Source organism: Cyanistes caeruleus, chromosome 8 (assembly GCF_971803275.1).
Source record: "Cyanistes caeruleus chromosome 8, bCyaCae1.hap1.1, whole genome shotgun sequence".
NCBI classification, from domain to species: Eukaryota; Metazoa; Chordata; class Aves; order Passeriformes; family Paridae; genus Cyanistes; species Cyanistes caeruleus.
The window spans coordinates 22,777,231-22,804,761 of NC_141708.1; the positions used below are offsets into that span (position 1 = coordinate 22,777,231).

General features: G+C 37.5%; 1 protein-coding gene across 48 annotated transcripts in view; it reads right to left on the reverse strand.

The window, feature by feature from the left end:
* KCNMA1 (potassium calcium-activated channel subfamily M alpha 1) overlaps positions 1-27,531 on the reverse strand; it is a 431,738-nt gene that overhangs the window by 48,900 nt on the left and 355,307 nt on the right. For 47 of the 48 annotated variants that reach the window (XM_086901436.1, XM_086901419.1, XM_086901432.1 and 44 more), the window contains 2 exons: positions 14,178-14,271; positions 1,393-1,516 (listed from right to left, as the gene is read on the reverse strand). In XM_086901436.1, the coding sequence (XP_086757562.1) occupies positions 1,393-1,516; positions 14,178-14,271 (218 nt within the window). Of the gene's footprint in view, positions 1-1,392; positions 1,517-14,177; positions 14,272-18,577; positions 18,872-27,531 lie in introns of all 48 variants that reach the window. The other variant, XM_086901388.1, reaches the window with a different exon arrangement.

The window sequence follows — 27,531 nt, forward strand, 5'->3', positions numbered from 1 at the left end:
TATGCACTGATTTGTACTTGTGTGGTCTCTATGGACAGCATTAAATTTGCATAGATATGAATGTAGACATAAATTGTGGACTGCAAGCTTGAAAAGGTGTAGGGAAGCATTTTGCTGGCAGTGTTTTTATTGGTGATGATGCATGAAGCAGAAAGAACCTGGGCAGACTTGCAGATTCACAGGCTGATAGTGGAAAAAACTAACATGGCATAACCAAGAGATGATGACTGAGTCACTCCCCAGCACCATTTGTGGAGGAACACTTTTCAAAGTAGGGCAGCATGTAGTTTGTCAGCTAAAATGTGTTTCCACCACAAAGAAGGATTTCTATCTCTATTAGAAAGTGTTGTACAGCAGGGCTACCCCTTCTTGCTTGCTGATTACAAATAAATGATACTTTTTAAAGCTGTTCAGGCAAACTCCATCTCAATGCTCCATCTCTAAAATTTGGAATTTACTTGCTTGACTATTTAAATAGTGATGTTGTGATTCTAGGCAATGTCAGAGTTATAGCAGAAACCCCTGAGGAGAACTGGAGACAAGCTTTTAACCCCTGATTGCTGGAATAACTGGGGCTGTCACCATCGTTGGCTACACCACGCCACAGTGCAGGAAAATCTGAGAGAGCAGGCTTGGGAAAAGCTTTATGAAGTGAGACAAAGTGAAGATCCACCAGGGAGTTCATTTCAAACATAATCAGTTTTGCCTACGAGATCTGGGGTTAGTTACTTGCTACTCTTAGGTATGAGTACATGAACACAAGTGGCATAAACTTTCAAAATAGACTGTGATAGGCCCCCTAATTATTTTTAATGACTTGAGTCAGTTTGATGGTTTTCCCAGTTGAAGAAATGAAACAAACATAGACAGGGCTCCCTGCAACATGCTAGAGTCAGAGCAGGAGCACTACTTGCTCTGGCTTATTTGGGTGTCTTGAAATACTGGGATTTGAGAGAGAAGTTCTAAGAAAACAAAATTAATAAAAAATCAATTAACAATAATTAATAAAACATCAATAAATAAAAGGTAAGTCAAAACCACACCTGCCCATGCTAGAATCATTACTGCCTTGTGTAAAGAAAAAGGTGGGGTATGTAAGATTTAATTATTTCTAATCTTAATTCTCTAAAGATTTAAACCAAATATGCAAATTTCAGTTTACGAAAAAGAAATTTGCTACACTGGATGGATTTTTTATTGTTGCACTGGGCAAAAAGATTTATGTAATCAAAATTCCTTAACCAAAATCCCAGCTTTGGTTTCATCACTCTTGCTCCTGATTTCAAATACACTGGTTTTTGTGACAGTAGAGACTAAATTATTTATCCATTAGACATCAGTTCTACAGTTTAAATAACCTCTTTTCAAACACAACTTATCATCAATACCTACCAAAATGACCTTTTCAATGTCTTTGGCTGGACACCAATGAAACATCCCTGTAGAATCATATTTTTTCACGTTGGCATCCATATTGTCAATCTGCTCGTTGCCAGGAATTAACAAGGGGTCATGCCTGGGGAAAAACAAGTTGAGGACAACATAAATGGAAAATACTATAAATTATGGATGGAAAGATATCCCAAGAGCTGTGTATAAAGAGGGATAAAAGTAAAAAAAATATGAAATTATTTACACTTTAACATGCTTTCAATGAGGACATTTTAAAATAAAAGCTTCATACAAAAAAAAAATAAAATTAAATGTTGGGTGCAGTTTCAATGACTTTCTATGGTCTTCTATATCAATAACCATTTAATTTTAAATAGGTTTTTTCTGACATCATCACACCCATACAAAGTTTTTTTTTTTCCAGTACCACCCCTCTGAAATAAGTATCAAAGTTCCTATAGGCATCTGCAGTGAAGTAGAAGGGATAGGAGCAGAGCCCCATGCTGACTGACTGGCATAAGTATGGAAAGCCAATTACTTGCTTTTACCACATACAACTTCTGACGTGATGCTCTTCACAGTAAAAGCTTTAACAGGCTGCACTTTAAATATTTTAGCAATTTGCCCAATCATATTTTGCTTTCCCAAACTGAAGCCCTTTAAAGATTCAACAGTATGTCATTTTAGAGCAGACTGACTAACAAATGCCCATATCTGGAATACATGATTTTAATACCAAACAACAATGTCCATTTTCTCTGACAAGTCTACCTGTGATAACCTTCTAAGTGTTTCTGCTGCAACATTTTAAAGCACAAGGCTTCTCAAAGGAGAAGCAAATGAAAGACATTTTTATGAACTTGCTCTCCAGCTATAAAGCTACCTCTAAGCACAGACACATAGAGTTCTTTAATTTATATGCTAAAATCAAACATTAGGCTAAGTACTAAGAGACTCCAACACTCTTCACATGCTGGTGAAGACCCCTAAGTGACTGCATTATACAATAGCATTAGCAGAATTGTATTCACAAGGTACAGGGTAAACTGACCCTAACATCTTCTATTTAGCATGATTTAATAGTGCTTTGTCTGGAAAGCTACAGTCTTTACCTCAGGTTTTTGTCATGAATGCTTGAAATATCTTGACATAGAATTGTAACATTTCAAAGAAAGTATTTGCAATGTAAGATTATGCTAAGTAGTCAGAGACAGGTACCCAAATTTTAAAGCAGTTTGCCCTTTGAAGCCTGTTAAAGAAATGCCCATATTGTCTGAGCTCTTTAAACAGGAGTTTCCTGCTTTTAAAACATTTGAACCAGCAGGCTTTGGTGAGACCCTCTCTTCTGCATGGACTGCTAAAGCAGACTGTGATAGCAGATAGTGTGTGATACAGGTTAATTCACCCTGAACATGGTATGCTAAGTTACCATGCAACCAACACTTGCATTCCTATGAAAAGTATAACATCTAATTCAGTCAGGGTGATCAATTACTGATCACTGAATGTGTCACTTCATAGACACTGATTACAGACCCATTGAAATCACAGGAAAATTCTCATGCATTTCACTCAAACAGGGTCAACTCCAAAGAAAGTGGCTCAAAAAAACTTGAGAAACTATTAACACAATGTTCCATTTAAACCAGAATCTTCTGACACTTTAAGACAATCAATGCCCTACATGGCAAAGACGTAAGTCAGACTCATCTGAAAAAAAGAAACACTGTGTTTTCAAAGTTTTTAAATTCTCCCAATAGAGGTAGAGTTCAGTGATTTCACTGTAACCCACTGGCAGCAGAGGAGCCCTAGGACTACCTGGAGTCTCTGATCCTGGTCCAAGCTGAATAATGACAGGCCTTGCCTAAGTGTGCTCTCTCTTTTGTAGGAAGCAGAGGTGAAAAAGCTGTATCAAAGGGGTTTGTTGTGGGAGCTTGGTTGTTGTTTTGTTGGCTTCTTTTAATTTCTGGAAAAATATATGGACTCAGCATTCTCTTCCTCCATCCACCAGCAAGATGCAGCCATGGTAGTTTTGTCTGAGAGCTGACTGAGATGCTGCCATTCCCCATCTGCTCAGAGTTGCAGGTGGTACAGTAAGATCTGCAGCCATGAACACACTTCCATTTGAAGGTTGTTTTAATGTTCAGACAACATTCAGTGATGCTCTGTCCCAGCTAATTTTTCTAATTAAATGTGTTAGCTATGTGTTTCAAAATAAGAAAGTTTGCCAAAAGATTAGAAGTCTTCAGGAGTTTTCAGTAAGAAATGTTTTTCTTTCTGTTGTTTAAGGGTTAGGGATTTTTCCCCCCAATACTTCAAAAAAACATTTCTTCGTGAGTTTTTCTAGAGGAGCACTGAAAGGTTCACTTTTCAAAAGCAATGTTTACCAGTCAAACCACCTTCTTTTCCTTTCAGAAATCAAGCAACTATAAGAAGGAATTTTCTTTTCCCCTATCTTTCATCAGAGGAACTATAATAAATCAGTTTCTAAAAAATGTCACATTCTAGTTTTGTAATCAGTGTTTCCTTTCTGCTCTGAGATGTAAAATTAAATAGATGATCTGAGCTTTAACACAAGTGAGCATTTAGCAATTCTCTAATCCCAGACACAAAAATGATACAAATTGAAAGGAATGTTATAACAAAGCAGGTGGTATCAGATATCTGACATCCAATTATGGTCAACTGCCTTGAGGTTTGAGGCAATTTTTAGAGTGTGAGTGCTTAAAGCTTAGTGTAGTTCTTTTGGGCTTTGCATCCTAATTGGGAACATTCAAAGTAGCTTCTGCCAAAGCTTTATTGGAATATTTTAGTCTTAAACTTAAGTGGGCTGAGGGAAGAACAATGCATGTGAATCATCAGATATAACTCCCTGTTGAAGTTTTAGGTAACAGTGATTTTTTTTAAAAAAAAACACAGACCTTTGGATTTGGGGTTTCTTAATCAATATGTGCATTTATTTGCAGTGTCATAAATTGTTTAGACTCTGCTTTACTGCTTGAAGTATAGCAAGTGTGAACCTTAAAGGAAGCAAACAGGATGGGACACACAACATGGAAGCATTTACTACTTTTACTCCAGAATAATGTATTATTGCCTGAGAAGTCTGTGATATGACTAGCCACATTCTGTTTCACAATAGGTGGGGTTTATTCATGTAAGTGTGTTTATTAAATTTAAATCTTCTTGGCTAAGATATTATTTTAATCTCTCTTTAATCAATGTTCTTTCATTCTCAGTAAAGTGATCCCTGAATGTGTCTCTGGACCTTGGAAACTCTTCACTGCCTAGGTCCAACTTTGTCCTCAGATGTTACTGAGTGTATCACAAGATACACTGACTTACATATTTAAAAACTGAATTGATCACAACAGTGATAAAATAGTATTACTACTTTGGACATATACACCCTCATTAATCTGATGATCCAAACCTGTTTTGCACACACTAAAAATTAATTAAGATAGACACACAGAGAGGCCAAAGCTGTCAAATCTGCCTAAGGCATTTGGACACCCTTTTCCCATTAAAATTTATATTACACAAAGCATTACAGTTGTTGCCCTTACAGCCAAATCATGGACTGAATGTTTCTAGAGCCTCTCTGCCTCCTCATCCTTGAAGATGGCCTTGTCAAGCTGTGCTTGAGTCACACTGGCAGGTTACTGCAGAAACGCTGCAGTCATTATGTTCTCCAGGGCTACAAAGTCCTCTGATTCAAGAATTCAAGTCATAGGAAGAAATGCACTTTCTGTCAATTAAAACCCTAGTATTTGCATTAATTGAGATGTTGGTTTTTATGACTTGCAATGACCAAAGCATTTAGTCCTTCTGGCTGGGAAAAGACATGTATAGCCTGTATGGAAGGAAAGGAACAAAAGTTAAATTTCCCTCATCCATAACCCCAGTTTAAAAATAGCTTCTCTGGTTCTTATGGCAGATATTACATACGCATGACTTAAAATGAAGAGCAAAATACCATCTTTTCAAGGTTTTGAAGAGCATATAATGCCACTTATGTGCAATTAAACTTGAAAACGACGCTAAATGCCATGCTACAGCTGCAAACCCAAAAAGCCTGCCTGGAAGACAACAGCCTAAAGCAAAACCATAAATCCCACTTACAGCAAACCTATTGCAAGGAAGTCAACATTACATTTTAAATAGGACTGTCTCCCTAGTACACATTTATAACCACTGCAAAATCTGAGTTTTTGAGTCTGAAACTTTTGGGTACTGACTGGGATTGGAGAGAACTGAAAAGACCATTCAGGACTAAATGGCTGCCTCATTAAATGACTACTGTTAAACATACCCTTGTATTATGTCACCCTTGTCTTAGCCCTCTTGCTATTATTCATATGCAGTTGAGAATGAGAGCAACATACCCTCCCTGATTTGCAGTGGAATTATTCCATGTGCTGAGCACAGGGTACAAGAATACTGTGTGACCAGCAGGAAGGACCCTGGAGTTGCATGAAAATAAACTGTAATCTCTTAGTCTTTACACACTAGTAAGACAATGTCTTGGCTAGTTTTGATTCTGTCCTCTGATAAAATTCTCCTTATATAAAGCCAACAAAAAGCACACCTGAGAAAAACACTCCTCCTCCTCTTCAACCTGTGTTTGTTAGAGCCTGCAATTGTGCATTTCTCAGGTAGACATATCTGGTTTCGTGCACAAAAAGATGTTTAGCTGTCTCCTGCACAAGATTCACGGTCCTTAGAGACACCCTGCCTGTGGTTCAGGAATTCTGAGTTTTCCTATGTGACTTTCAGGTTTATGGGTATGTCTTAGCAAGTGTATGCACACAGGTGTTTAATTTTAGGAGGAAGGAGTGGGTTTGCTGAAGGTAAGAGAGGAATTGAAGACACACTAAAGAATGTCTCATGCCTTCGAAATTTCTCCTACAACTACCCTAACAAATTGTGGCAATTAACATGCTGTTAGTGTTAGATGTACGCAGCCACTGCAGGTGCTAATAATTGAAAAAGCATTTAGAGCTTTTACACCCTGGCTGAATATTTCATGATGTGCTGCATGTTTCACTATTTACTCAGTGGGCCTCTGTCACTTCAATCTTCTCTGACTGCTTTGACTGGTGCTATAAAGCTCAACCAGGATAGAGTGACGGCTTGTCACAGGAAAACTCCACTGACTCCAGCAGCTCGCTGGGACTAGCTATGAAGGTTGTCACGACATTCTGATGGAATTCACCAAATGTTTTGTGACTAATACACCCAACATTTGTCGGCTACCATTAGCCATTCCCTGTGACCCTGCAGTCTGTGTGGATGGCATTAAGTTGTAATGAGAATTTCTTGCCTCTGTGTGTTACACTAATGACACTCTCTCACTGATCTTTCTTTTCACAGGTTAATCAGAAATGAAATTTGTAAGGATTTGGTGCCCAGATGCGCCAGGCTTTAGAGAAGAAAACCCAGAGTGACAAGAGAAAGAAAAGCTGCATTTTTCTGCTAAATGCTTTCATTGTCATATTCAGAAGTTATCCTAATATTACTACGATCTCATACTGTCTTTTTCCCTAAATCTAGGAAGAAGATTATATCCAATACAGTGGTTGGTATCAATTTCCATGTCCAGTTTATGGGCTGAAATACGGTGTTAATTCTCCTTTCTTCCTTCTTGCTCTGCCCAGATGTTGCTGGCTTTATTATTCTCAGAAGCCTTACTAAAGATTTCCCATTAATTTATCAAGATTACTAAGAACATTGATATAAAGCTGTTTACTGTAACAATCTTGTTTTTTAAAGTATCTTGATACCTAAGGACATGATCAGAACATGCTTCTGAAGTATGAAGCCTCTTGCATAACATAGTAACAAAACAGTTTACTTTGAGAGTTTTGCATAAGCAATTGAATGAGGGAGAGAAAAGGCACAATGTGTTGCTTGTTTTTAATATTTCCCATTTAGATCTACTGAAGCTGCAGAACTAGCAACCTTTGAGGAGTTGTACCTGAAAAAATAATTTCTCATTTGTAAAAAGCAAACCCACAGTTAAGTGGCATCATAAAGTATAGGAGTGTTTTTGTCACTTAATTTAAGTGTGTGACCTTATGATAAAAGCTAACACTGTTGCCAGTCAGTGCCTATAGGAATATATTTTTTTCTTTAAACCCAGTTTGCAGCTAAAGAGCTTTTTATCTCTATTGCCTTGATCTGAGTGGATCTTCTCTTACCAAGGATTTTATAAAAATAATATTTTAATTCTGCTGGAAAATTCTCCTTTCCTTTTCTGACAGTGCTCTCTCATCCCTAAAACACTTGTGTAAGGCTTCAAGTAACCTCAAAAAAAAAAAAAAAATCTGATGCTGTTCTTGTTCCCATGGCTTATAACACAACTATTGTATTGAGTTTGCATGGCCAGGTTTTGGTAGCCAGGGGGCTACAAGGGTTGCTCCTGTAAGAAACTGCCAGGAGCTTCCTCCATGTCCAGAGGATCCAGTGTCAGTCAGGATCCAGGATGGATCTGCCTCTGGCCAAGGCTGGGCCATTTAGAAGCTACAGTAACACCTCTGTTATAGCAGATTTAAGAACAAGATAAAAAAAAGTTATTGTGCAGATGTAATGAGGCCAGAGAAGAGCAAGGTGAGAACATGTGAGAGGAACTGCTCTGCAGACACCAGGGTCAGTGGAGAAGGAGGGGCAGGAGGTGCTCCAGGCACCAGAGCTGAGGTCTCCCTGCAGCCCATGGTGAAGATCATGGTGAAGCAGGATGTCCCCCTGCAGCCCATGGAAGAGAAACGCTGGAAAAGGTGGATGACTGAGAGGAGGCTGGGACTCCACAGGAGGCCTGTGCTGGAGCAGCCCCCTGGCAGGGACCTGCACACCCATGGAGAGAAGAGCCCATGCTGGAGCAGGTTCCCTGGTAGCACTTCTGACCCTGTGAAGGACCCATGCTGGAGCAGCCTGTCCTTGAAGGACTGCACTCCGTGGAAGAGTGACCCAGACTGCAGCAGTTTTCAGAGAACTGCTGCCCATGGAATGGACTCACATTGGAGAAGTGCATGGAGGACTCTCCCATGGGATGGGCCCCACACTGAAAACAGGGAAGGATTACTCTTCTCCCTGAGCAGAGGGAGAAATTACATGTGATCATTGACCATAAACCCCACTCCTCATCTCCCTGCACCTCCGGGGGGAGAAGATAGAGCTGGGAGGGAGGAAGAAATGGGGGGAAGATGTTTTAAGGTCCGTTTACACTTGTCATTACCCTGCTCTGATTTTGTTAGCAATAAATTCAATACCTCTAATGCGAGTCTGTTTTGTGAGCGATCTCTGTCATTATCTCAACCCATGAACCCTTTGTTGTATTTTCTCTCCCCTGTCTAGCTGTGGAGAGCAGTGAGAAAACAGCTTTTGAGGATATCTGGGACCTGCCAGCACCAATCCACTACAGTCTTTTTGAAACCTGTGTACCATTCTTCAAATCAAGAAGCCAGTCCTTCAACAAAGAAATGTAAAGGAGACAAATTAAACAGGAAACCAAAGTTACCAGTCCCTGGTCTACCAACAGTAGCAAGAATCAGGAGGCTACAAGATACTACCATCTATCATTTAAATAATTCTATAAAATTGTTAAAAACTGTGTAAGGCAACGTGGTAATCACTGAATTGTTCCTGTTGTTCATGTTGGTCATAGTGAACTTGTAAAACAGAATCAAGAAGTGAATAGTGCTATTATATAACTGCTGGGTTGCAGCTTGGTTATCATTGCATATTAACACTGCATAAAGTCTGGATATAAATTTGAGAGTACAAAATAGAAACTTCCAAGGCTGAGGGACATAAATATATACCATTATTGTGGCTAACCAGTGGGCTTTCACCTTTTCAAACTTTACCTTCATGTTTGGCTTAAGGGAGTCATGGAAAATGATCAGAGCCAACTTTTTTTACCAGTTTTGGCTTGAAAAATGCTCCCCTAGATCTGCCATCACTTTTTATTTTTTGGTTTCTATGAGAAAGCTCACAGTTTCAGTTCATGGAAGGGCAGCACTACGATGGCAGAGGCAATGCAAATTCATGCTGAGTGGCACTAGCAGAAATGTGTATGTACATTTAAGTGTATGTGGCTTAGTGGGTGGATGAGAAGATAAATGTGCACAGCCATTGTTCATATACTTAAAATATTATATACTACTTCAGGAAAAAAGACAGGAAGTTTCCTCCTCAGCTTCAGATAAATAATCTCATTAGGCTTCTGGAAACGTATGCCAAAGAGCTCGCTTTTTTTCTGTCATTTAGCTGGGTCTTGACAGTTTCTGAGCAAGTTTTATTGTTTGGTTGGGAATTATTTTAGATCCTCGATCAAAAAAAAAATCCTCAGGCTTATGAAATTCTCCTTGGCAACACACTGAAAACCCAGTGTCCTCTGATGCCTCTGATTCTTATGTGATCAGGGACACTAATGATAATGACCCTTTGCTGAGTATGCTACTTGTCTAGAGGCCTATGTCAACTACACCACTACATCCAGAGTGGACAGGGACAAACTATTTGTTTGCTCTTCAGGCCCCTTGGGCCCTGTCATATGCTATTTGTTCTTGCATTAAGAGGTAGTTTGACTCAGCTGGGCTGACATTTCCTTCAAGTCAGTGTATTCCACTCATGCAGTAGCAGCTACCAAAGCATTAAGTATAGACTTGAGGCTCAGCAACAATCATTTAAGTGGCTTTTTTGATTCATATCCAGGGCTTTTCACATTTTTACTGGTAATTCTGAATCCAAAATGACACATTTTTTTAAAAAACTAGCTTTGCTCTTTGATATTCAGGCGACATAGCCTCCTCATAGTTAACGTGGCTGCTCATCAATAGTGCACATCAGAACCTGCAACTGAGATGATGAACAGGGACTGCTATTGCTGCATGATACCAGAGGCATTGATCAGTTCTACTTTTCTTCTCCACCTCATGAAGGGCACCTGATATGTGATTACTTTCCCAGTCACAGCTTGCCTTCCTTTTCCTTCCATTTCCTATTTAAATTTTACTTTTTACAGTAATAGGATGTCCTTGTGTTCACATCTTAACAGGAGAGGAGTATCTGTGAGTTTCAGTTATTTAAAAAAAACATCCATGCTCTTGTGGATTTCATGGGACAGATTTCTGCTGATGTAAAACAGGTAAAACCAGTCATGACAACGCTGAGTATTCTTCTGGTTAATTTGTGTCTGTGGGTATTGCTGGAATTTTAAAGGTTAGTTTCTGATTGATCAGACTCTTCTAGTATTGCATCAGTGTGATTCTGCTTGTGCCATTTGATGGGATGCAGCATTCAGTTAGAAGAGTGGCTTCCCAAATGTGAGTCTAGACCGTCTGTGATGTACACAAAGAGCATTCTTATGTCAGTTGTCTTTTTCTCTCAGTTAGTAATTTCTTGTAATTTAGAGTCATCAAAAAAGATGTTGTTAAAAAGATGTCTCAAATCTATCTATCCAGAACATATTTGGTAATGCAGATTTCTACTTATGTGTCAGTAAATATCAAAAATTCCCACTCTCTGACCAGGTCAGACCACTTGTCATGAGGTCCTAGGGAACCCCTGTGATACCATTTCCATCTCTGTTCTAATCCAGCAATTTAAAGTCATAAAGTTTTGTCTCATAGCACAATACCCTCTTCCCTGATGCCTTCACCACTGTGGGCATCTAAAACTTGTGCAGCATTTTTAACATTATCTTAACTGTAGGGCTGCTCAGAACAATTCAAAAGTCACAATTCGGATTTCAATTTATAGATGAATTTTTCACATATTTGTTGTTTTCATAATCCAGACTTCTTGTTTTCCAGACTCCTTCTAGATCCTCCATATCTAAAATCACAGCTGAGAAAAAATTTGCAAAGTAGCCAGCTATTTCTGGGCAGGTGGTACAGGGGCAAAGCTGACTTGAACAAGGGGCTTTTAAAGTAAATTTAGGAAAAAACTTCCAAAGATAAATATCAGCCACAGACATGACAGTGCTTTAGCTGATTTACCTCTTGGGTACTTCTAGCTGACACACACTAAAGATTTCTGGGCAGGAAAGCAAGTACCTGTCACTTTCTGTAATTTACAAGGATACGAAATAGCAGATAATAGAGTCCACCTTTGTTTTAGAGAGGAGAAAATAGTTTGACCATTACAAACAAAGCTTAACAGAGCTCTCTTCTGATTCAATCCACTTTGTCTCTTTTAGCACCTTGGACCAAAGTTAAGTCTGTGTAGATAAAGAGTAAAACAAAGAGATGGTTTGGTCTGGGGAGAAGCTGAGGGTGCGAACACTGGGCTGGAGAATAAATTTAGCAGCAACAGAGAAGAAGAAAACAATGTCTGGATTTGGAAGCCTGGCAAGTTCTCCACTCACTGCTCAACCTGTGTTTAGCAATTCTGATGTGCTACTGAGCAGACAGCTCAGGCTCAGGACGACTACTCTCCCTCAGTCCCTCTTCAGCAGGCAATGAAAGCAGGCTGTACTTTGAAAATCTTCCCCCATCATGCAAACTGACACAGGCATGCTTTTCAAAAACCCACAGCCAATCTGTTGATCATTACTTATTTACAAAGGCCTTCGGGCAGAAAGTCCTGTAAAAACCATACTTGATACGGTATACACTAGCTTTTTCTGCTTGTGGAAAAAAGTACCCCTAAGGCTACCTCAAACCATCACTTTCTATTGCACATAAAATGTACCGTGTAACACTAAAGTATTTAATATATATGGTATAATATATCTACAGGAAAGGCATTTGTGTAGAAGTATGTTACCCTGTATTTGGTAATTTGATGTTTTGCTGAAGGCTATGACTTGAAAAAGCCTGCACCTAGTACAGAGGACCTGTCATCTCAGTACCCAAGAGCCAATAGAATAAAGAAGTACCCTTAAGCAGCAAAACTTTGACACAGCTTTGAAGCATATGAAAACAGTATAACTCCCCAGAATTATTATTACTCAAGATCAAAGAAATGAGGCATACTTTACATAGCAAACAGGGACAGTGTGTTCAGCTCCAAATGTTTCAACTCTTTCTCTCTCTCTCTCTTCTTCTTTTTTATTGCACTTGCTTCCCCAAAATTAGAATCTGGAAGAAGGCAAGTGGGGGGAATCTCCACATGTTTAAATTTTAAGCAGTCAAAACAATTAGCACCAGGTAAGAGGACTGTCCAAAGGTAAGTAAATTGAAAACTATGCTAGCATGACAACTGGCACTATAAAAATGAGAAGTTTGCCAGTATGCTCATTTTATTCTTCCTCATAAACTGTAAACAAGCATGTAAATCAGTGTCATATGGGCAAGGCTGAGCTAACAGGAAGGCAGAGAACTTTTAATGATACCTTTAACAGAAATAGATGGTCAATAGGAAAAAAAAAAAAGCCACAGCTGGGTGCATTTTCCCTGTGTGAATCAATCTCACTTTTAGTTCTGTAGTCTAAACAGAGATGAAGACGGTTTGTGGAAGTTATGTCCTTGAATATGCCCTATATTGCAGAAACAATAAACAAATATGGATGCTCCTGTAACTGCCCAAAGAAAATTCCAGTCTAGTGACTGAAATACAAAGAGAAGTATCACCTACCTGTATCCAGAATCGTTACAGGAACAAAATCAAAGTCAAGAATAAAAATTATAGGAGAATTTATTTATGGAAATAACTATATATTTGAATCATTTTTTTTTCACTTAACCTCTGTGAGAAGGCACACTTATACACACATAAATCTCAAATTGCACGGATGTGTCTGTTTATACATGTAAACAAGTTTACATTTTTCTGTGTTTGTGTGTGTACACGTATATACACACAGAGTGGAAAATCTCTGCTATGCTATTTATGAATACAATTATGGACTGAGGGTCTAGCCTGGCTATATAGGATATGCAAAACCAGAGCAGGAACAGCCTCCCTGAAAACTCTGTGTCTACTATGGGACCCCATTTTGACTGACTTGAGCAGGTAAAAGGCAAAGCACAGTGAGATAGAATGGAAATGACATAATATTTTAATAGATTACAACTTCTTGCTGCAGTTCTAGTTTAAACAAATATTTTAGAGGTAATTTAAAGGAAACAACACAGTTATACAAAGGAGTACTATTGTAAAACAATGTACACGTAACAACAGGGGAAAATATCACTAACAAGATGCTGTTTTCATCACCCACTTTTAAAGTATATACTACCCTCTTAAAAATCCCTGTATTTCATAATTAATGTGCTTTTAGCTTGACTAAAACTGCATTAGTTTTGAACTTTGCTTTGGCAAGTACATATATTATTAGACTTTTTCATCAGTCTAAATCAATTAACAGAAATTTGATTTCAATCGACAGGATAAAAGGAAGGTAATATTCAGGTTCATTTTTGATTGTGATGATACATCTCACATATGGCCTTAAGTACAGAAAACAGTACTCAGAGGGAATCCAACAAAAAGAGAATTGCCTGAGGCAAACTAACCACATGAGTTCCCCTGATTGGTTAGTGCTATCATTAGTGCCACTGCTGTTTAAGAACTACACATGGACAGGACAGGGTGACAGCTAAGACTTTAAAGCCTATGTATTTTTCAAACAGCTTTTCAAACTGTTTTTCATGACAGAATTTTTTTTCAGCTCTATCATTAACTGCTGACAAGCTGACAGAATAAATACTTCAGCCTTTCAGAAACCATCTAACAATCTTTTTTTTTCACCCCCTCCCCTTATTTTTGATGTGGGGGGAGGAGAGGAGGAAGGAAGAAAGAAAGGAGATGAAGATATGAGTTTCTTACAGTCTTACCTCATCAGTTTGGGTGAGGAGTTGGGTGAATTTCGCATGCCTCCATTTCGCTGCTTTTTTTTGGGTGATAGTGTCGACGGCTGCTCATCTTCAACTGGAAATATAAGGAACTCATGAGATTAAGTACTGCTCTGAGTGCAATGTGAAATACAAGTGAAGTAGCAAAGAACACACACTCTATGTCCATTCACGCACTGATACTTCATTGCTAACATAGGCCCAACAGTAATAAAAATCAAATATGTGTTAGTCAAAGAGATTGGTTTGAAGGAGAAGCAGAGAAGAATACCAGGGTTTTGAACAGAGGTGTTCAAATTGGTTTCATACTTCAAAAACAAAGGCGGGGGGAACCACATTCGGGTTATTCTTAGTTATTATCAGTTAATCTGCGCTACAGAAAAATAGAATTAGTGCTCTGCTGTATTCCCAGACAGATAAAGTACTATTTGCAATATCAACGTAACAGCTGCCAGCCTGCTTTTGCTAATGAACTAGACACCAGTTGGTTCTCGCTCCTCACATGCCAAACAACAGAGTCTTCATGAAGAGATGTAAAATATTCAATGCCTTGATGTTCAATGATTCAGTTAGTCGGGAATGTGAATGCAGCCTGCCATTGTGCACGGATCTCCAGCACAAGTCAGACCTCATCGCTCTACTCTCCTCACAAAACAGAGTTTTAACAGGAGTGAACAGAATGAGGTTGAATGGAAGTGGGGAGACAATACCTGTATAACAGAGGATGCATGTGTTATGCAATCTTTTAATGAGGATGAGGTGCATTTTCAAGGACAGATCAATTCCCAGATATAAAATCACTTACAGTTTTGCCAGTCATAAACTACTCTTGGATAACTTACGCCACAGTACGTATTGCTTAAACAGGTGCAGCTTCCTAAGAACTCATCTACAAGAATTAACCATAATCTTTACTGTTTTGAGATTGTAACTGCACTTTACAATATGTATGTAACCTTTATGTGTGCTATCAAAGGGAATAAACTCATGCCTGCTTTCTCAGGTTCATGCTAATGCTAATTTACTGTGATATAAAGAAGAAAAAATAAACTTTTTTTCCCATCTTACTGTTAACTGAGAAATTAATTGGAAGATAATATAACTGATGCCTAGGAAGCTTTAACTTTAAAGCTAAAAGGAAAGGCATTAGTAATAGTAGTAGTAGTAGTAGCTGCTATATTTCAAGAGCTTAGTACACATTAGCAGTGCCCAAGCAGAGGGTGAGAAAAAAAATACTACTTACAACAAGATACATAGGAAAAACAACAAAATTGAGATATATGTCACCTGCCTCAGACTCATCTGTGAAGAAATGGAGCAATAGCCTTTTGCCATAGCCCTCTTCTGAGGGTTTTATTTTATTTTACTTTCTATTTTATTACAGACTGCATTCCAGCCTGCCACGTCTGTCTGTTTGACCAAGCCTGCTATGGAACTTCATTTTGCCTTGATCAATACCAAAGGGCTGGACCATGAAAAGACAGAATTTTCTCTCTTTTTAGATGACCTGGCATCACCTAGCACAAGGGAGTCACAACCAAAGAAAGCACTGCAAAATAAAAAAAAAAAAAAACAACAAAAAAACCAAACAAAAGTAACCAAACAAAGCTAATCCCAAAATAAATGTGCCAGAGTGGTGTAACAGATAATACTTAGATCAGAACAATGAGTGTCTAATAATGATTTCTTCACTAGGTTTCTTCTCCTTTTGGGCAGCATCCCGAAAGACAAAGGATTTTCTTCTCATTTGACTTTTCTTTCTTTTTCCAAATCAAAGTCCTATAGTGCATTTACACTTATTGATGGTTAGTCAAATGTCATTCTTTGGCTGAGAGATAAATAACCCCACAGAAAATTCTCAAAAATACATAAATTGAAATTTTCTTTCTGTGACAGTTTGCACATATTAAACTAGATCACTTCAGTACTTATCTAGGTGTATCATGAAGTGAACATGCACAGAATTGTTTTGTTGGTAATACTTTGCAGTTCTGATTGCAACCAAGTGCAAGGCTTTGTGCTTTTCAGAACACCCTCTTCAAATTATTCTCTTGAAAATGGACTAGTCTGGTTTTAAACTTCTCTAACGAAAAGTTATTTGTATGCTATTCCACACAGACAATAGGTTTCAAGATATCCACTGTGCTCTCTTGTTCTTCACTGGATATAAATATTCAGTTCCACCACTTAAAAGATCAAATTAACAAGAACCATGCAAAATGCTCCTTCCAGAAAACAACAAATTATCTGTTTTGCTGTCTTGGGAGTAAAAATTCTAAATTTCACTCAAATTAATCTGTTACCATATGAGGTAATAGAATGTTTGACCAGAGATGCAGTATGGCACCACAAGTGTATTGTTATACAGTTTTAGGCAGTTCAAGGAACATACACAGCCATCAGGACCATGGGCAAAAATCTTACAGTAACACAAGTCAACTGTAGACAATATTATAACCAGAAATATTTCTCTGAATGAGACAAAACAATATTAAAAAATAATATTTTTCCAAGTTTTCAGCTAGCTAATAAGAATCCTGTCTGATCCTTTCAAATTCTGAAATTTAATACAGTAAGGATGTTTTTGTACTCTATGGTCCAACACTTGTATTCTCCAGTGCTGCCAGGTGACCCTAACCTGCCACCCAATTTCAGTCTTACTACCAATCATTCAGAATAACATCTTCTGGAAGTACATCTCTAGCAGTCTGCACTTATTATTGGTACTGCATCTGCAATAAATAAGCTTCCTTTTTGGATATGTGCTTGTCATATTCAAACTCTGTTACTATCACCAGTTGCCTGGAAAGTCTAAGGCTGATGTGGCTCACTAGTTAATACCTGTTAGCAAAGCCTTCTGAGGGATCTCAAATTTTTGCTTAACCAAGAAAGCCATTTATTCTCATTGTAGCTATGAAAGGAGAACTACATTAATCATATGACAGAAAATCAAGTTTTATTTTTCATTGAAATCTCCACACAGAGTTTCCTGGGCATCTGCAGTTTAGCAACCCAGCTCCATAAGAATATGGGAACACATGAAGCTGAAATATGTGAATAGTATCTAATGGACAGTATTACCTATGGCTTGGTTCCCAAAAATGTTGCAGTGATAACTCCCAAATGGTTTCTTAGTAGTAAGTAGGATATAAAACATATAATTATTATCCTTCAGATACTCCTATCACTTTCCTGCCTATTTAAAGAAGTAGATCTAGCAAAATTTTTAGTAAGGTTATTAAATATTTTAGGTTCACGGTTTCTGTGTCTGCATTAATTTAAAAGGGAAACTTAAATTTGCTTATGAAAGACAAACATTTGAATAATGGGGCTGTGATACATGACAACTCAATTCTGATATTGTATGTTTGTTTTTGTTAAGGAGTCCCCATTTTTTATGTCTTTATACTACAGGATTTGCATTAACTACAGCCATATTATGTTATACAGACTTTTTTTTGCCACTATCATGAAAATTGGAAATAAGTTCAAGAATTGGACACAGAGTTTTATAGATTTGCCACTCAATTCAGCTTCTGAGTTCTAATAACATTCAAGAGCTTGTTTGCACATCCCTAAGTATAACACATATTGTACTGCTGTAACAACCCAGAGCTCACTTGTCTAATAGCAGTTTTGCAGTTCAGGAAGACTCAATGCTAAAAAAATGCCAGGCGAGTCTAATGAGGCTTCAGACGCTCACTTTTATGCTGGAGTTTAATTTAAAGTTACACTGATGTTTTAACATGTTTGCTTATTCTTTAGTAAAGAGTGTTCATTATTTCAATGACATAACCTCCAGACAATGTTCCATGAATTGGTTTAAGATGTGCTGGTAATTTTAACAGCCTTAATGTGGAGTTGAACATCTGTAACGACATATTACTTGACTTTTATCTTCATTTCATTTTTAAAGCAAAACAAAGGGAAAGTCTTTCAAAACAGTGGACAAGTTCATAACTTTTTCCTTTGCTATTTTCTAACTATTTTTAAAACAACACTGTCTCCTTGACTGCTTCTCCCAGGTCACTAGCTGAACTAGTTTACAGATACTTTTTTAGACGCCATAAAGAGCTGGAATTTGAAATAACATCTACATTACTGAATATCACATGAACTGGGATACCTGGTAAGTTCATTCTGCCTAGCATGTAAATGCTTCAAAGCAATTAAATCCTTTGAAAGGTAAAGCACAAACCACTCATAAACATTAGTTAACCAGCTATCTCAATTAACTTATTAATCACCACATCTGGAGAAACCCACATCTGTAAGCACTTAACAGAGCATTAGTAATGTCATAGTCACATTGAAAACAGACTGCAAAACCATGCACAAACCATTCTGTATTGCCTTATGCATCCAACTACTGGGCTACCTACGGAGATCTTGGTTCAGCCCAGGCTTTTGGGAATGGTAGCGGTATTTTACAGGCAAGCTGAGTGCCCTTTGCAATCTACAGTAGGTAGATTTTCCTTGTTGAACAGAACTCAGTAAGTTAAGGTGCAGCAGCGAGGGGTTGTTGGGTAGGAAGAGGCTCCCTTTACGGTTATTAACAAGTGGAACAGGTTCCGGGATTCCTTCAGTGGACTTGGCATCAATCAATGCATTAGTAGTTGCATTCTTGAATTGATATGAACATTTTGGGTAACTTGATCTAGCTGCATTCTTTACTTCTAAATAATAAGAAAAAATTTAAATTAATTTCTTTGTATTAAAAATTATTTCAAACCACAGGCATGAATCAATTTTGATATTATGTGGAAATACAGACATTAAAGCTTAAACTATCAGTTCCAACAGCAGAAATAAAGGTTTATACCTGCAGCTTTCTTAGGTTGTTTTTTTTTTTTTTTTTCCCTCTAAAAATGACTCTTTATAAAAGAATACTTATAAAAGGATTATTCAACAATATTATCAGCTTTAAGCAATAATCCCATCCTAGGGTAAGTATGTTCTGAGGTAATACTTATTCCCCCATGTTGATAAGGGCTTTGAGATTTACTATCTGTGGAGGATGTTTATTTCTTTGAAACTACTAAAAATGACAGGGGAGGTAAAGCACTCTGCTGCTATTAAAATAAATAAGGAATCATAGAAAACATAAGGTCACCACTTCAAAATTGTGCAAGCATACTTATGGAATTAAACTGATTTTAAGGAACCCACATAAAAGTTGTTGAGTATTCAACAGTGCTGCATATTGTAAATTTCAGGAGGTCATACATAGTACCTCTGAAAAGAAAGTTAAGAAATTCAATTTTCTAAACATGGATTTAGCTTAGAACTGTGATTCTTTTCCTTCCATTGATAATATATCAAGGCTATTTAAACACTACCCCCTACTAATGCCTCTAACAAATGGCACCCTCAGTAAAAACCAACAACAAAATGTTTCTCTGGTAAAAATATGCAATATTCTCCTAATGCTTGTTTCATTCTGAATGAGTACAGCATAGAGAAGAAGGTGTATAACTGAGCTGCTAAGACCTTATATTTGGTTATGTATAATGAAGTTAAGAAGTTTAGGTAGGCAGTAATTGGTGGACCGATAAGCTTGCAGCATTATTTCCATACGTCTCAATTGCCTCAAAGATTCTATGGAGAACACTGAGCAGAGAGTAGAGACAAAGTATTTGAGGAGGTCAGCATGTTTTTTGGGATCTTTGTTTAGTTTACCACCAGCTAGAAACACCATCTGGTAACAGGAGAAAGAAGAAAATAGCATTCCCATGCTTGCCGTTTTTCTTCAAGCACAAAATCTGTCTCTCTCATGGCAAAGCTCAGTGTACAGGAATTACAAGAGCCATTTGAAGGTACTTTTAACAAGGCTGAAATGGCTGGTGACAAAGCACCCATTCCAATTCAGTGACCTTTTGATGGCTTGCTAATACTCTGACTGAGATAGAAAAAATACTGAGAGAAGAACTAAAGTCTAATTTACAATGTTATTCTGATTTTTACTAATAGAATTAACATATGAAGTATAATGATAATAATAATCATATATACTCACCAGAGTTCACATGTATTTTAAATCATCAGAGGAGAACATATATATTTGATTAGCAATACCGACACAAAAATAAAATATACTGTATAAAATATTGAATACACTACTTGACAACTATCAATTTTACCTCAGAGTTACTGGGTTTTTTATCAAGTTTTATGCTTCTACTTTTGATATTCCTCCAAGTGAAATAATTTTTAGATAATAAAATATATCTGCAGTGATCTATTTCCCTACACATGTCACTGGTCAAGCATGTATTTGAAGGCCTCGATATGCATCAACCCAGTTCTATTTTTAAAGTGCAGAGAGTAATACTGAAAATAATCTCTAAAAATCCACATCCTGTATCAAAGTATCTTCACATGCAATGGAAGAAGACCAGAATCTATTAAGCTTATCGACCCTCCAATCAAGTTGTTTAAGAAACACAATAATCTTTTTACAGCCTCTTCGGAGTTCAATCTGTGATGGTTTCAGATACCAGACCTGACTATTAAGCCATAACCTTCCACAGCAGTGTATGTCTTATGGCATATTCCATGCAGACAAATTCAAGCTTTTCCAAGATTTTGTGCTTGCAGTGGCACAGCATGTGTAGAACAAAAATACTTTTTGTATTTTGTCTTTTGGTATGGCTTTGTATCTGGAGCTTGCCATCTTGTTTAATAGCACCACATGATCTTGTTCAGCAGGAAGGCAGACTGAGCTGCTTAAAATCCAAGTTATTTCCCCTTGCTTCCAACGGTGTGGCCAGGTACTATTACAGAGTATGGGCATAACAAGTTGCCAATTTTTTTTGGTCAAATTATTCTAATTTTAAAAGTTCTAACTACTGGTTTCATCCCATGACTTCTAGCCTCCTGCCTCTGACAAGAGCTCAGATCAAAGTGGAAGAAGCCCCACAATGGATCAGTGATACAATTCTCTGTACGTAGGACAATTTTCTTTCTTACTCCAACAGTTTATGGCCCATGTCTTTTTACTCAGTCTTCAAAAGCAAGGATTACAGAACATTATCTGAATGACCTATCTGTGGTAGAGATAATAATCTCTTTCTCCATTCCTCCTAAAATTACATCTATTTTTTACCAGAGACGAGTAAAACTGGTTACTCTTAGTGTAAATAGCCTGTCAAGCTGTAGATGCACGTTGTGCCACACACACAGGGCTGCCAGGATACACCCTGAACTGCATGAGCAAGCACAGAGCTTTTTTTTGGATTAAGCAGTACTGTACAATCAGGTGAGAAACACAGGCCAACTTCACCAGATCCAGACTATAGTGTGCAGAACCTAAACCACTTATGGAGCATCCCCCTGTACAGCAAAGACAGCTGATTTTTATTAATAATTGCTCTAAAATTCGATTGGGTTCTTGCACTATTATGTGGGCTGATTTCCATAGAAAACATATTTGGGAAACAAAGATTGCTGTTAATTATATGGAACTAAAGACATACTTACATATTGTCGCTGCCTCACTAGGTTTGGCAATCAAACTGTCTGGATCGGGGTAATCTGTCCTACCACTCTGCAACATCAAATCACAACCTCCAAATCCACCAGGGTTCTCTTCCAAGTATGGGAAGAGTTTAGCACCATCCAGTCTACTAAAACAGGACTATTTTTCTAGTCATATTTAAAGTAATTTCTTTTTATGTAGTATGACATATGACTTTATTTCCTATGCAAACAGCCACAGGCCTGCATTGTTTATACTGCCAAAGTTCCTTAGAACTGTTCAGTACATTGTCATAAAAGTCATTCTTACTACCTAAGAATATTCTGAGAGCCATTTTGAGAGCAAATTTTAAACTACTTTTTGAGAATGGCAAACATTTAGGAACAGGATAAAAGTAGAGTAAGGGTAAGAAATTCCATTTTCTGTAGTATTTTCTAATTGCACCCTGGGTGAGCACTACCTACTTTTTAATAAATGCTGTACAGAATTTTCCCAAGAAGCCTGTCACCATTAGAGAGATAAAAAATAATGTGTATAAAATATGATATATTAATGCAATTGTAAAGGTATTTTGAAGTTGCATATATTCCTATTCCTTACCCCCACCCTCAGGAACTCCCTTTCAAGCTCAATGAATATACACTTGCCTACAGACGGCGTTAGGGACTCATGCCTATTTCTATTTCTATACATTTTATTTATTATAATGAAGATAATTTGAATTGCAATCTGCAACTCCCTGAACATTTTTAAAACAACAAATGTAGTTAAACTAATGCCTGTGGCAATCTCTATTTATTCCTTGTGAGCATACACTTGCCATAACTTAAAACCAGGCTGAGCTTTAATTTAAATGTAACAAGGCAGAATACCAGTACAGTGCTTTCAACAAAATGGCTGAAACTGGCTTCAGCATGATTTGCCTGGAAGGGAAGATGAAAATGTGTTTTAAAGGAGAAAAAATATCCTGACCAAAACCAGACATTCTAAACAACCACCACCGATACCCAGTGCTCCCTTCCTCCCCCATCTCTATCAGCTGCTAGGCTTTCAGCACTGTTTTTCGCCAGACACTAGCACAGTGTTTTCCTTCAGAGTCAGCCATCAGCCAGAGCTGTCACTTGCAGATACTTCATTTTTGTTTCAGTCTAATTCATACTGCACCCCCTTAATCTCTGTAGTGAGTAATGCCATGTCACTGTGAAGATATGTCAGATCCAGCACTAGAAATACAGGGAGTGTTTCTAACAGTTGAACTATCTTGGTTTGAAGAAATATTTTATATCTTCCTCCAACTTAACCAATGTCTTTCTCCTGAGCATCTTCCAAGCTGACCTCCAAAGGAGCAATCACCATTCTGCAATCTGGCTAAGCTTCCACAGGGTGGGGGGTGAAGGCAAGCTGCAGCCCGGTATTACCAAATGCAAATAATCAATATGTTGATTGAGCTTTTGGCTACGAGAGTTCTTTTGATGGGAGTGACAGTGAGCATGACTTGCCTCATTCAATGACAAGCCTGTTTAGACTTTTCGCTACCTACCACTTTGTGAATCAGGCAACTGAAAATACCCACAGCAATTCCTCCAAACTGTCAGCTATTGCTGTGATTCCACCCAGCACCCCCTGTACAAGACAACAGATTAACCATTAGGCTAGATATGTTGAAAATATACAGCTTCAACCTTTCCCCAGCTAGCTCAGAGCGATGTATAGATGATTATTTCAACCGTCAGCTGCCGCATAGACTTAAACCCCTGCACAATAACTCCTGGATTCATCTGCCCCTTGTCAAACTTGCACAGCTTTAGTTTGAGCATACATAGTGTGGCAGTTTCACTGCGGATCTAGAATAATCCAGACGGCTGCTGTCTCTTTGTTAACAGGAAGCTAAACTGATGAGTTTGTAATGCATTTCTTATCAAAGGTAGTTTCAGAAAAGAAAATGTGCCAAATCAGTTGGGGTTGGAATTTAGCATAGTATAGAAACATGATTTAATCAAAACATTTGTTATTTGTTGGGAGGAAAAAACACCCCACGTTATTCATCCTCTAAAAATCATTTCATGCCAATGAACTATTTATTTTAGAAATTTACTTGATTTTTTTGGTGGTAACAGATGTAATGAAATCATTGACTAGAAACTACAATATAATGGTGCTTGATGAGATACAAGAATGTTAATTTTAGAAACTGGAGCAGCGTTTGCTTGGTGTCTGAAATGGTATTTCAAATGAAACAGGATTGCTGTTTTTGTTTTTATGTGCATTACAAACTCAGGGAAATGCATTTCATTCTGGTTTTTTAATACTAAAAGATATGCTGCATATCTCTACACACTAGCACCATTAGAATAGCAGGTGAGGCTGGTTCTTAGTTGCAGTGTGTGCCACTTGAAGCAGATAAAACATCAAGGTCTAAGAATGTCAAGAATGCATCATCAGAACATTTTGCAAATACTGGATGGTGCTTACATGAGACATTCTCTTTGAAACTGCAGATTAAGAAATCTTTCTTTTCTTTTTCTCCTCTTTTTGTCCCAAGCTTGCACCTTTTGGCTAAAGCCACATAAAATTTCAAAACAAATGTATTGTGTCTACTACATTTTTTCTTTTGTTTCTTTTTCTTTCTATTAGCATCCAATAAAAATTTCTATTAATAATACATGGTCCTTCAGTCTTAATTCTTCTCTCACATAAAGAACTGAAACCCAGCCACAGATATATTCCTCATCTTTGCTTTTCCTTGAATGCTGTAAAAAAGACAGTTAATAACAAATGTGGAATCTTGCCAGGCTGGATCCTGTTATTAATTTAAGATATCTGCTCTGATATTCAGTGAAATCAATATAAGCTTTAAGTTCCTGATCTTTTAGAGTAACTTTTATATAGAATGAAAAATAGACTACAAAGGAGTTTGGAAACCCAGAAAACTCGTAACTTGAATTTTTTGGTGAAAAAAGGTCTGGCATATGAATTTACACCATTTGTACTTATTTTTAAGGGTAAAGCAACTCTCTAAGGTTACCACAGAAAAATGATATTATTTGTTTGCTCCTCCAGCTTAATACAAGCACATAACTATTATAAATGCCGTATCAATTATTATCACTACTCTGTTACTATGACTTCAGCAAGCAAAGAAGTGGTTGAAGGCTGTCCAAACTGTGCTTCATCCAAAGCCCACTAAAGTCAGAGAAAACATTTACACTGACTTCAGTGGACTTTAGATCAGGAGCTGTTCATACCTCATGTGTATGCTGTTATAAATGAGGAGCAAGCCTTTCCCATACATACAGCATTTTGCACACATTGGCATGTGCATTTTTGAGAAGAAAGGTTTCTGATTTCAGGGATCTGGTTTCTTGTTCCAATACAGAGGTGTATAAACAATAGGACATTATTTGTACAAACAAACATCTTCTCTTTCCCCTGCCATGTTTGCACAGTAGAAAAAAATCTACTTCAATTCCTAATCAAATCCTAATTTATATTTAGACTAAGTCATAGGTCCATTGGACCTTGAACATCTTTTCTAAATCAAATTTTAGTATTCCCTCATATATTTTTCTTGATTTTCAGTCTTCATTCTCCACTGCATTTTCAAATTATGATTCACTCTGTAATTGTTTATTCAAGTCATTATCCTGCTATTGGAAAACTGTCAAATGAAAAGTTAAAAAAACAGCAAAGCATCAGTGGACTTTTTCCCCCCCTATACCTTTAATTGTCTGATTTTCTCCACATTCCATATCCATACAGAATACTATCTGGATAAAGTAAAGTTTGTTTTGGGAAAGGGCAAAGAAATGAAGATGTGCCTAAACTGTAGAACTTAAAAGAGAACACGGTCTGTTTTCAAGGGGGTCTGTTTTCCAGACAAACATCAAAGTGAAGGGAACTAACTTTGTCTTTTGTGAGTGCACTTCCGAGAATAAGGAAAGTCAAAGTGTCTCATTGGTATGGCAAGTGTAAATATGCCGAGTTAAATTTCAAATTATGTTGCTTCATTATAACAAGCTGTTCTGCTCTGAACGTGGAGGAGGAGCTACAGAAAATGTTACCCTGTCAGAAAAGAGCTGTTCAGACCCTGCGTTTCCTACCATGCCACGAGCTGCTATGAGCTACGATTTTGGAGCCCCAGCTGCTGTCTCTAGCAGAGCAAAGTACAAAAGGATTGCTCAAAGCCACATGTTAACATTTTAACAGACTACCTGGTGATCCCATGGCTACAAGCAGAGGACTAGGAATCTCCTGACTGGGATTTAGTTTTACCACTGATCTTGGGTTACACAGCCTTGGGTGGCTCACTTGCAGTAAATTCTGTTTCAAAGGATTTTCTTACTCACAGATCTTGCTAGAATTCAAGAGACCAAATGATCTGAAATTGTGGCTGTTAATCTCTAATTTTCTCAGATCTAGTAGATGTAAGACTAAGACGTTGCTATTGTTGTTTGAAAAGTACATTTGGAATACACTCCATAAAAATATACTATATTCATATGTGATGAAAGTGTATTTTAATTAGACATGAAAATGTGCCTCTAACATTGAATAACTGCAACATCCTTTTTATTTCTGTGTTTCTGTTTTCCTTCCTTAAAAAAAATAGTGTCAATTAAAGGACACTGATTTCCTTATGAGCAGCCCTTTGACAGTTCCCCAAGGCAGGACACGTAAAGCCAAAAGGCACATCTTTGGCAGATTCTTTAGGAGTAGCAGCACAGAGAAAATGATAATATTCCGTGCATTGTCACAGACCATCCTGTTTCAATGCACAGCTTTTTTTCAGTGCTTTGTCCTATTGCCTCAAAGAGGATTTTGACACCAACTATAAGGGACACAGAGGAAGAAGTTGCAACAGTAGCAAGGGCACACTGTGCTTATGCAGTTCTGCTAAACTGGAGGAGGAATCTGTCTTGTTTTTGCAAAGTTAAGGAAGTTTGCCCTTTGTGACTGAACACACAATCTGATCAGTCACTGCGGAAAACAGCGAAGTTCTATTTGTGGACAAAAATAAGCTACTATTAAAAAAAAAAATCCTAATTTTGAAAGGCCACTCATCATGGTGCCTGTGATCACTTTACTGTTTACACTCCCCCAGCTCCATTAAATTCAGAGAAAAATATACAATGCCTTGAAGTAACTAAGAGTAAAAGTAAGCACAGGAGTCCTTGGTGATTGCTTTGCTCCTTGGGATTAGAAATCTTGTATTTACAGCATAGATTGCATTTGTCAGGAAGAGTATTTCAGTATACAGGAAAGCGATATTTCCATGCCTTTGGAGCAGGACTCCACAAATTTCAGCTCAGTCTTGCTGCAACTGTTTCCTTCTTGTGGACCTTGGGAAGCGTAGATTTCATCCTGCAGAAATCTAATTAGAATTATTACTTTTGTTTTTCATTTAGAAGTGCTAATTTATCTTAACATCTTAAAAATATATATTTCCAGTGTCATTCCAACCTGTATATCCTGAAGTTTTAAACTGAAATAAAATTTCACCTACCTTGCTCATTACAAGAAGACAGAACTAGGTCCCTGCCAATATCATAGTGAAATAAAGATTTTCTTACAGGGGATTATATTCTTAAATTCTAAGATTTTATGTATTTATTTATTTTTCAGTTCTTCCTCTGCTTCCCCATGAGTTGCCTTACCTTTGAAAACACACTTGAGAGGATTTGGCTGAGGCTGTTTCTTTTTTTAACTTGGTGGTTAATATGTGACCAGTAAATTGGGGTTTTCCTCATATTTTTTTACTTTGTAAAATTTGATACCATTGAATTTCTTTTGGCTTGTGTTTATCTTTGAAAAAAGGGTGTAGAAATGTCTGTGTCTCTGAACAAGAATTGAAATATTAGC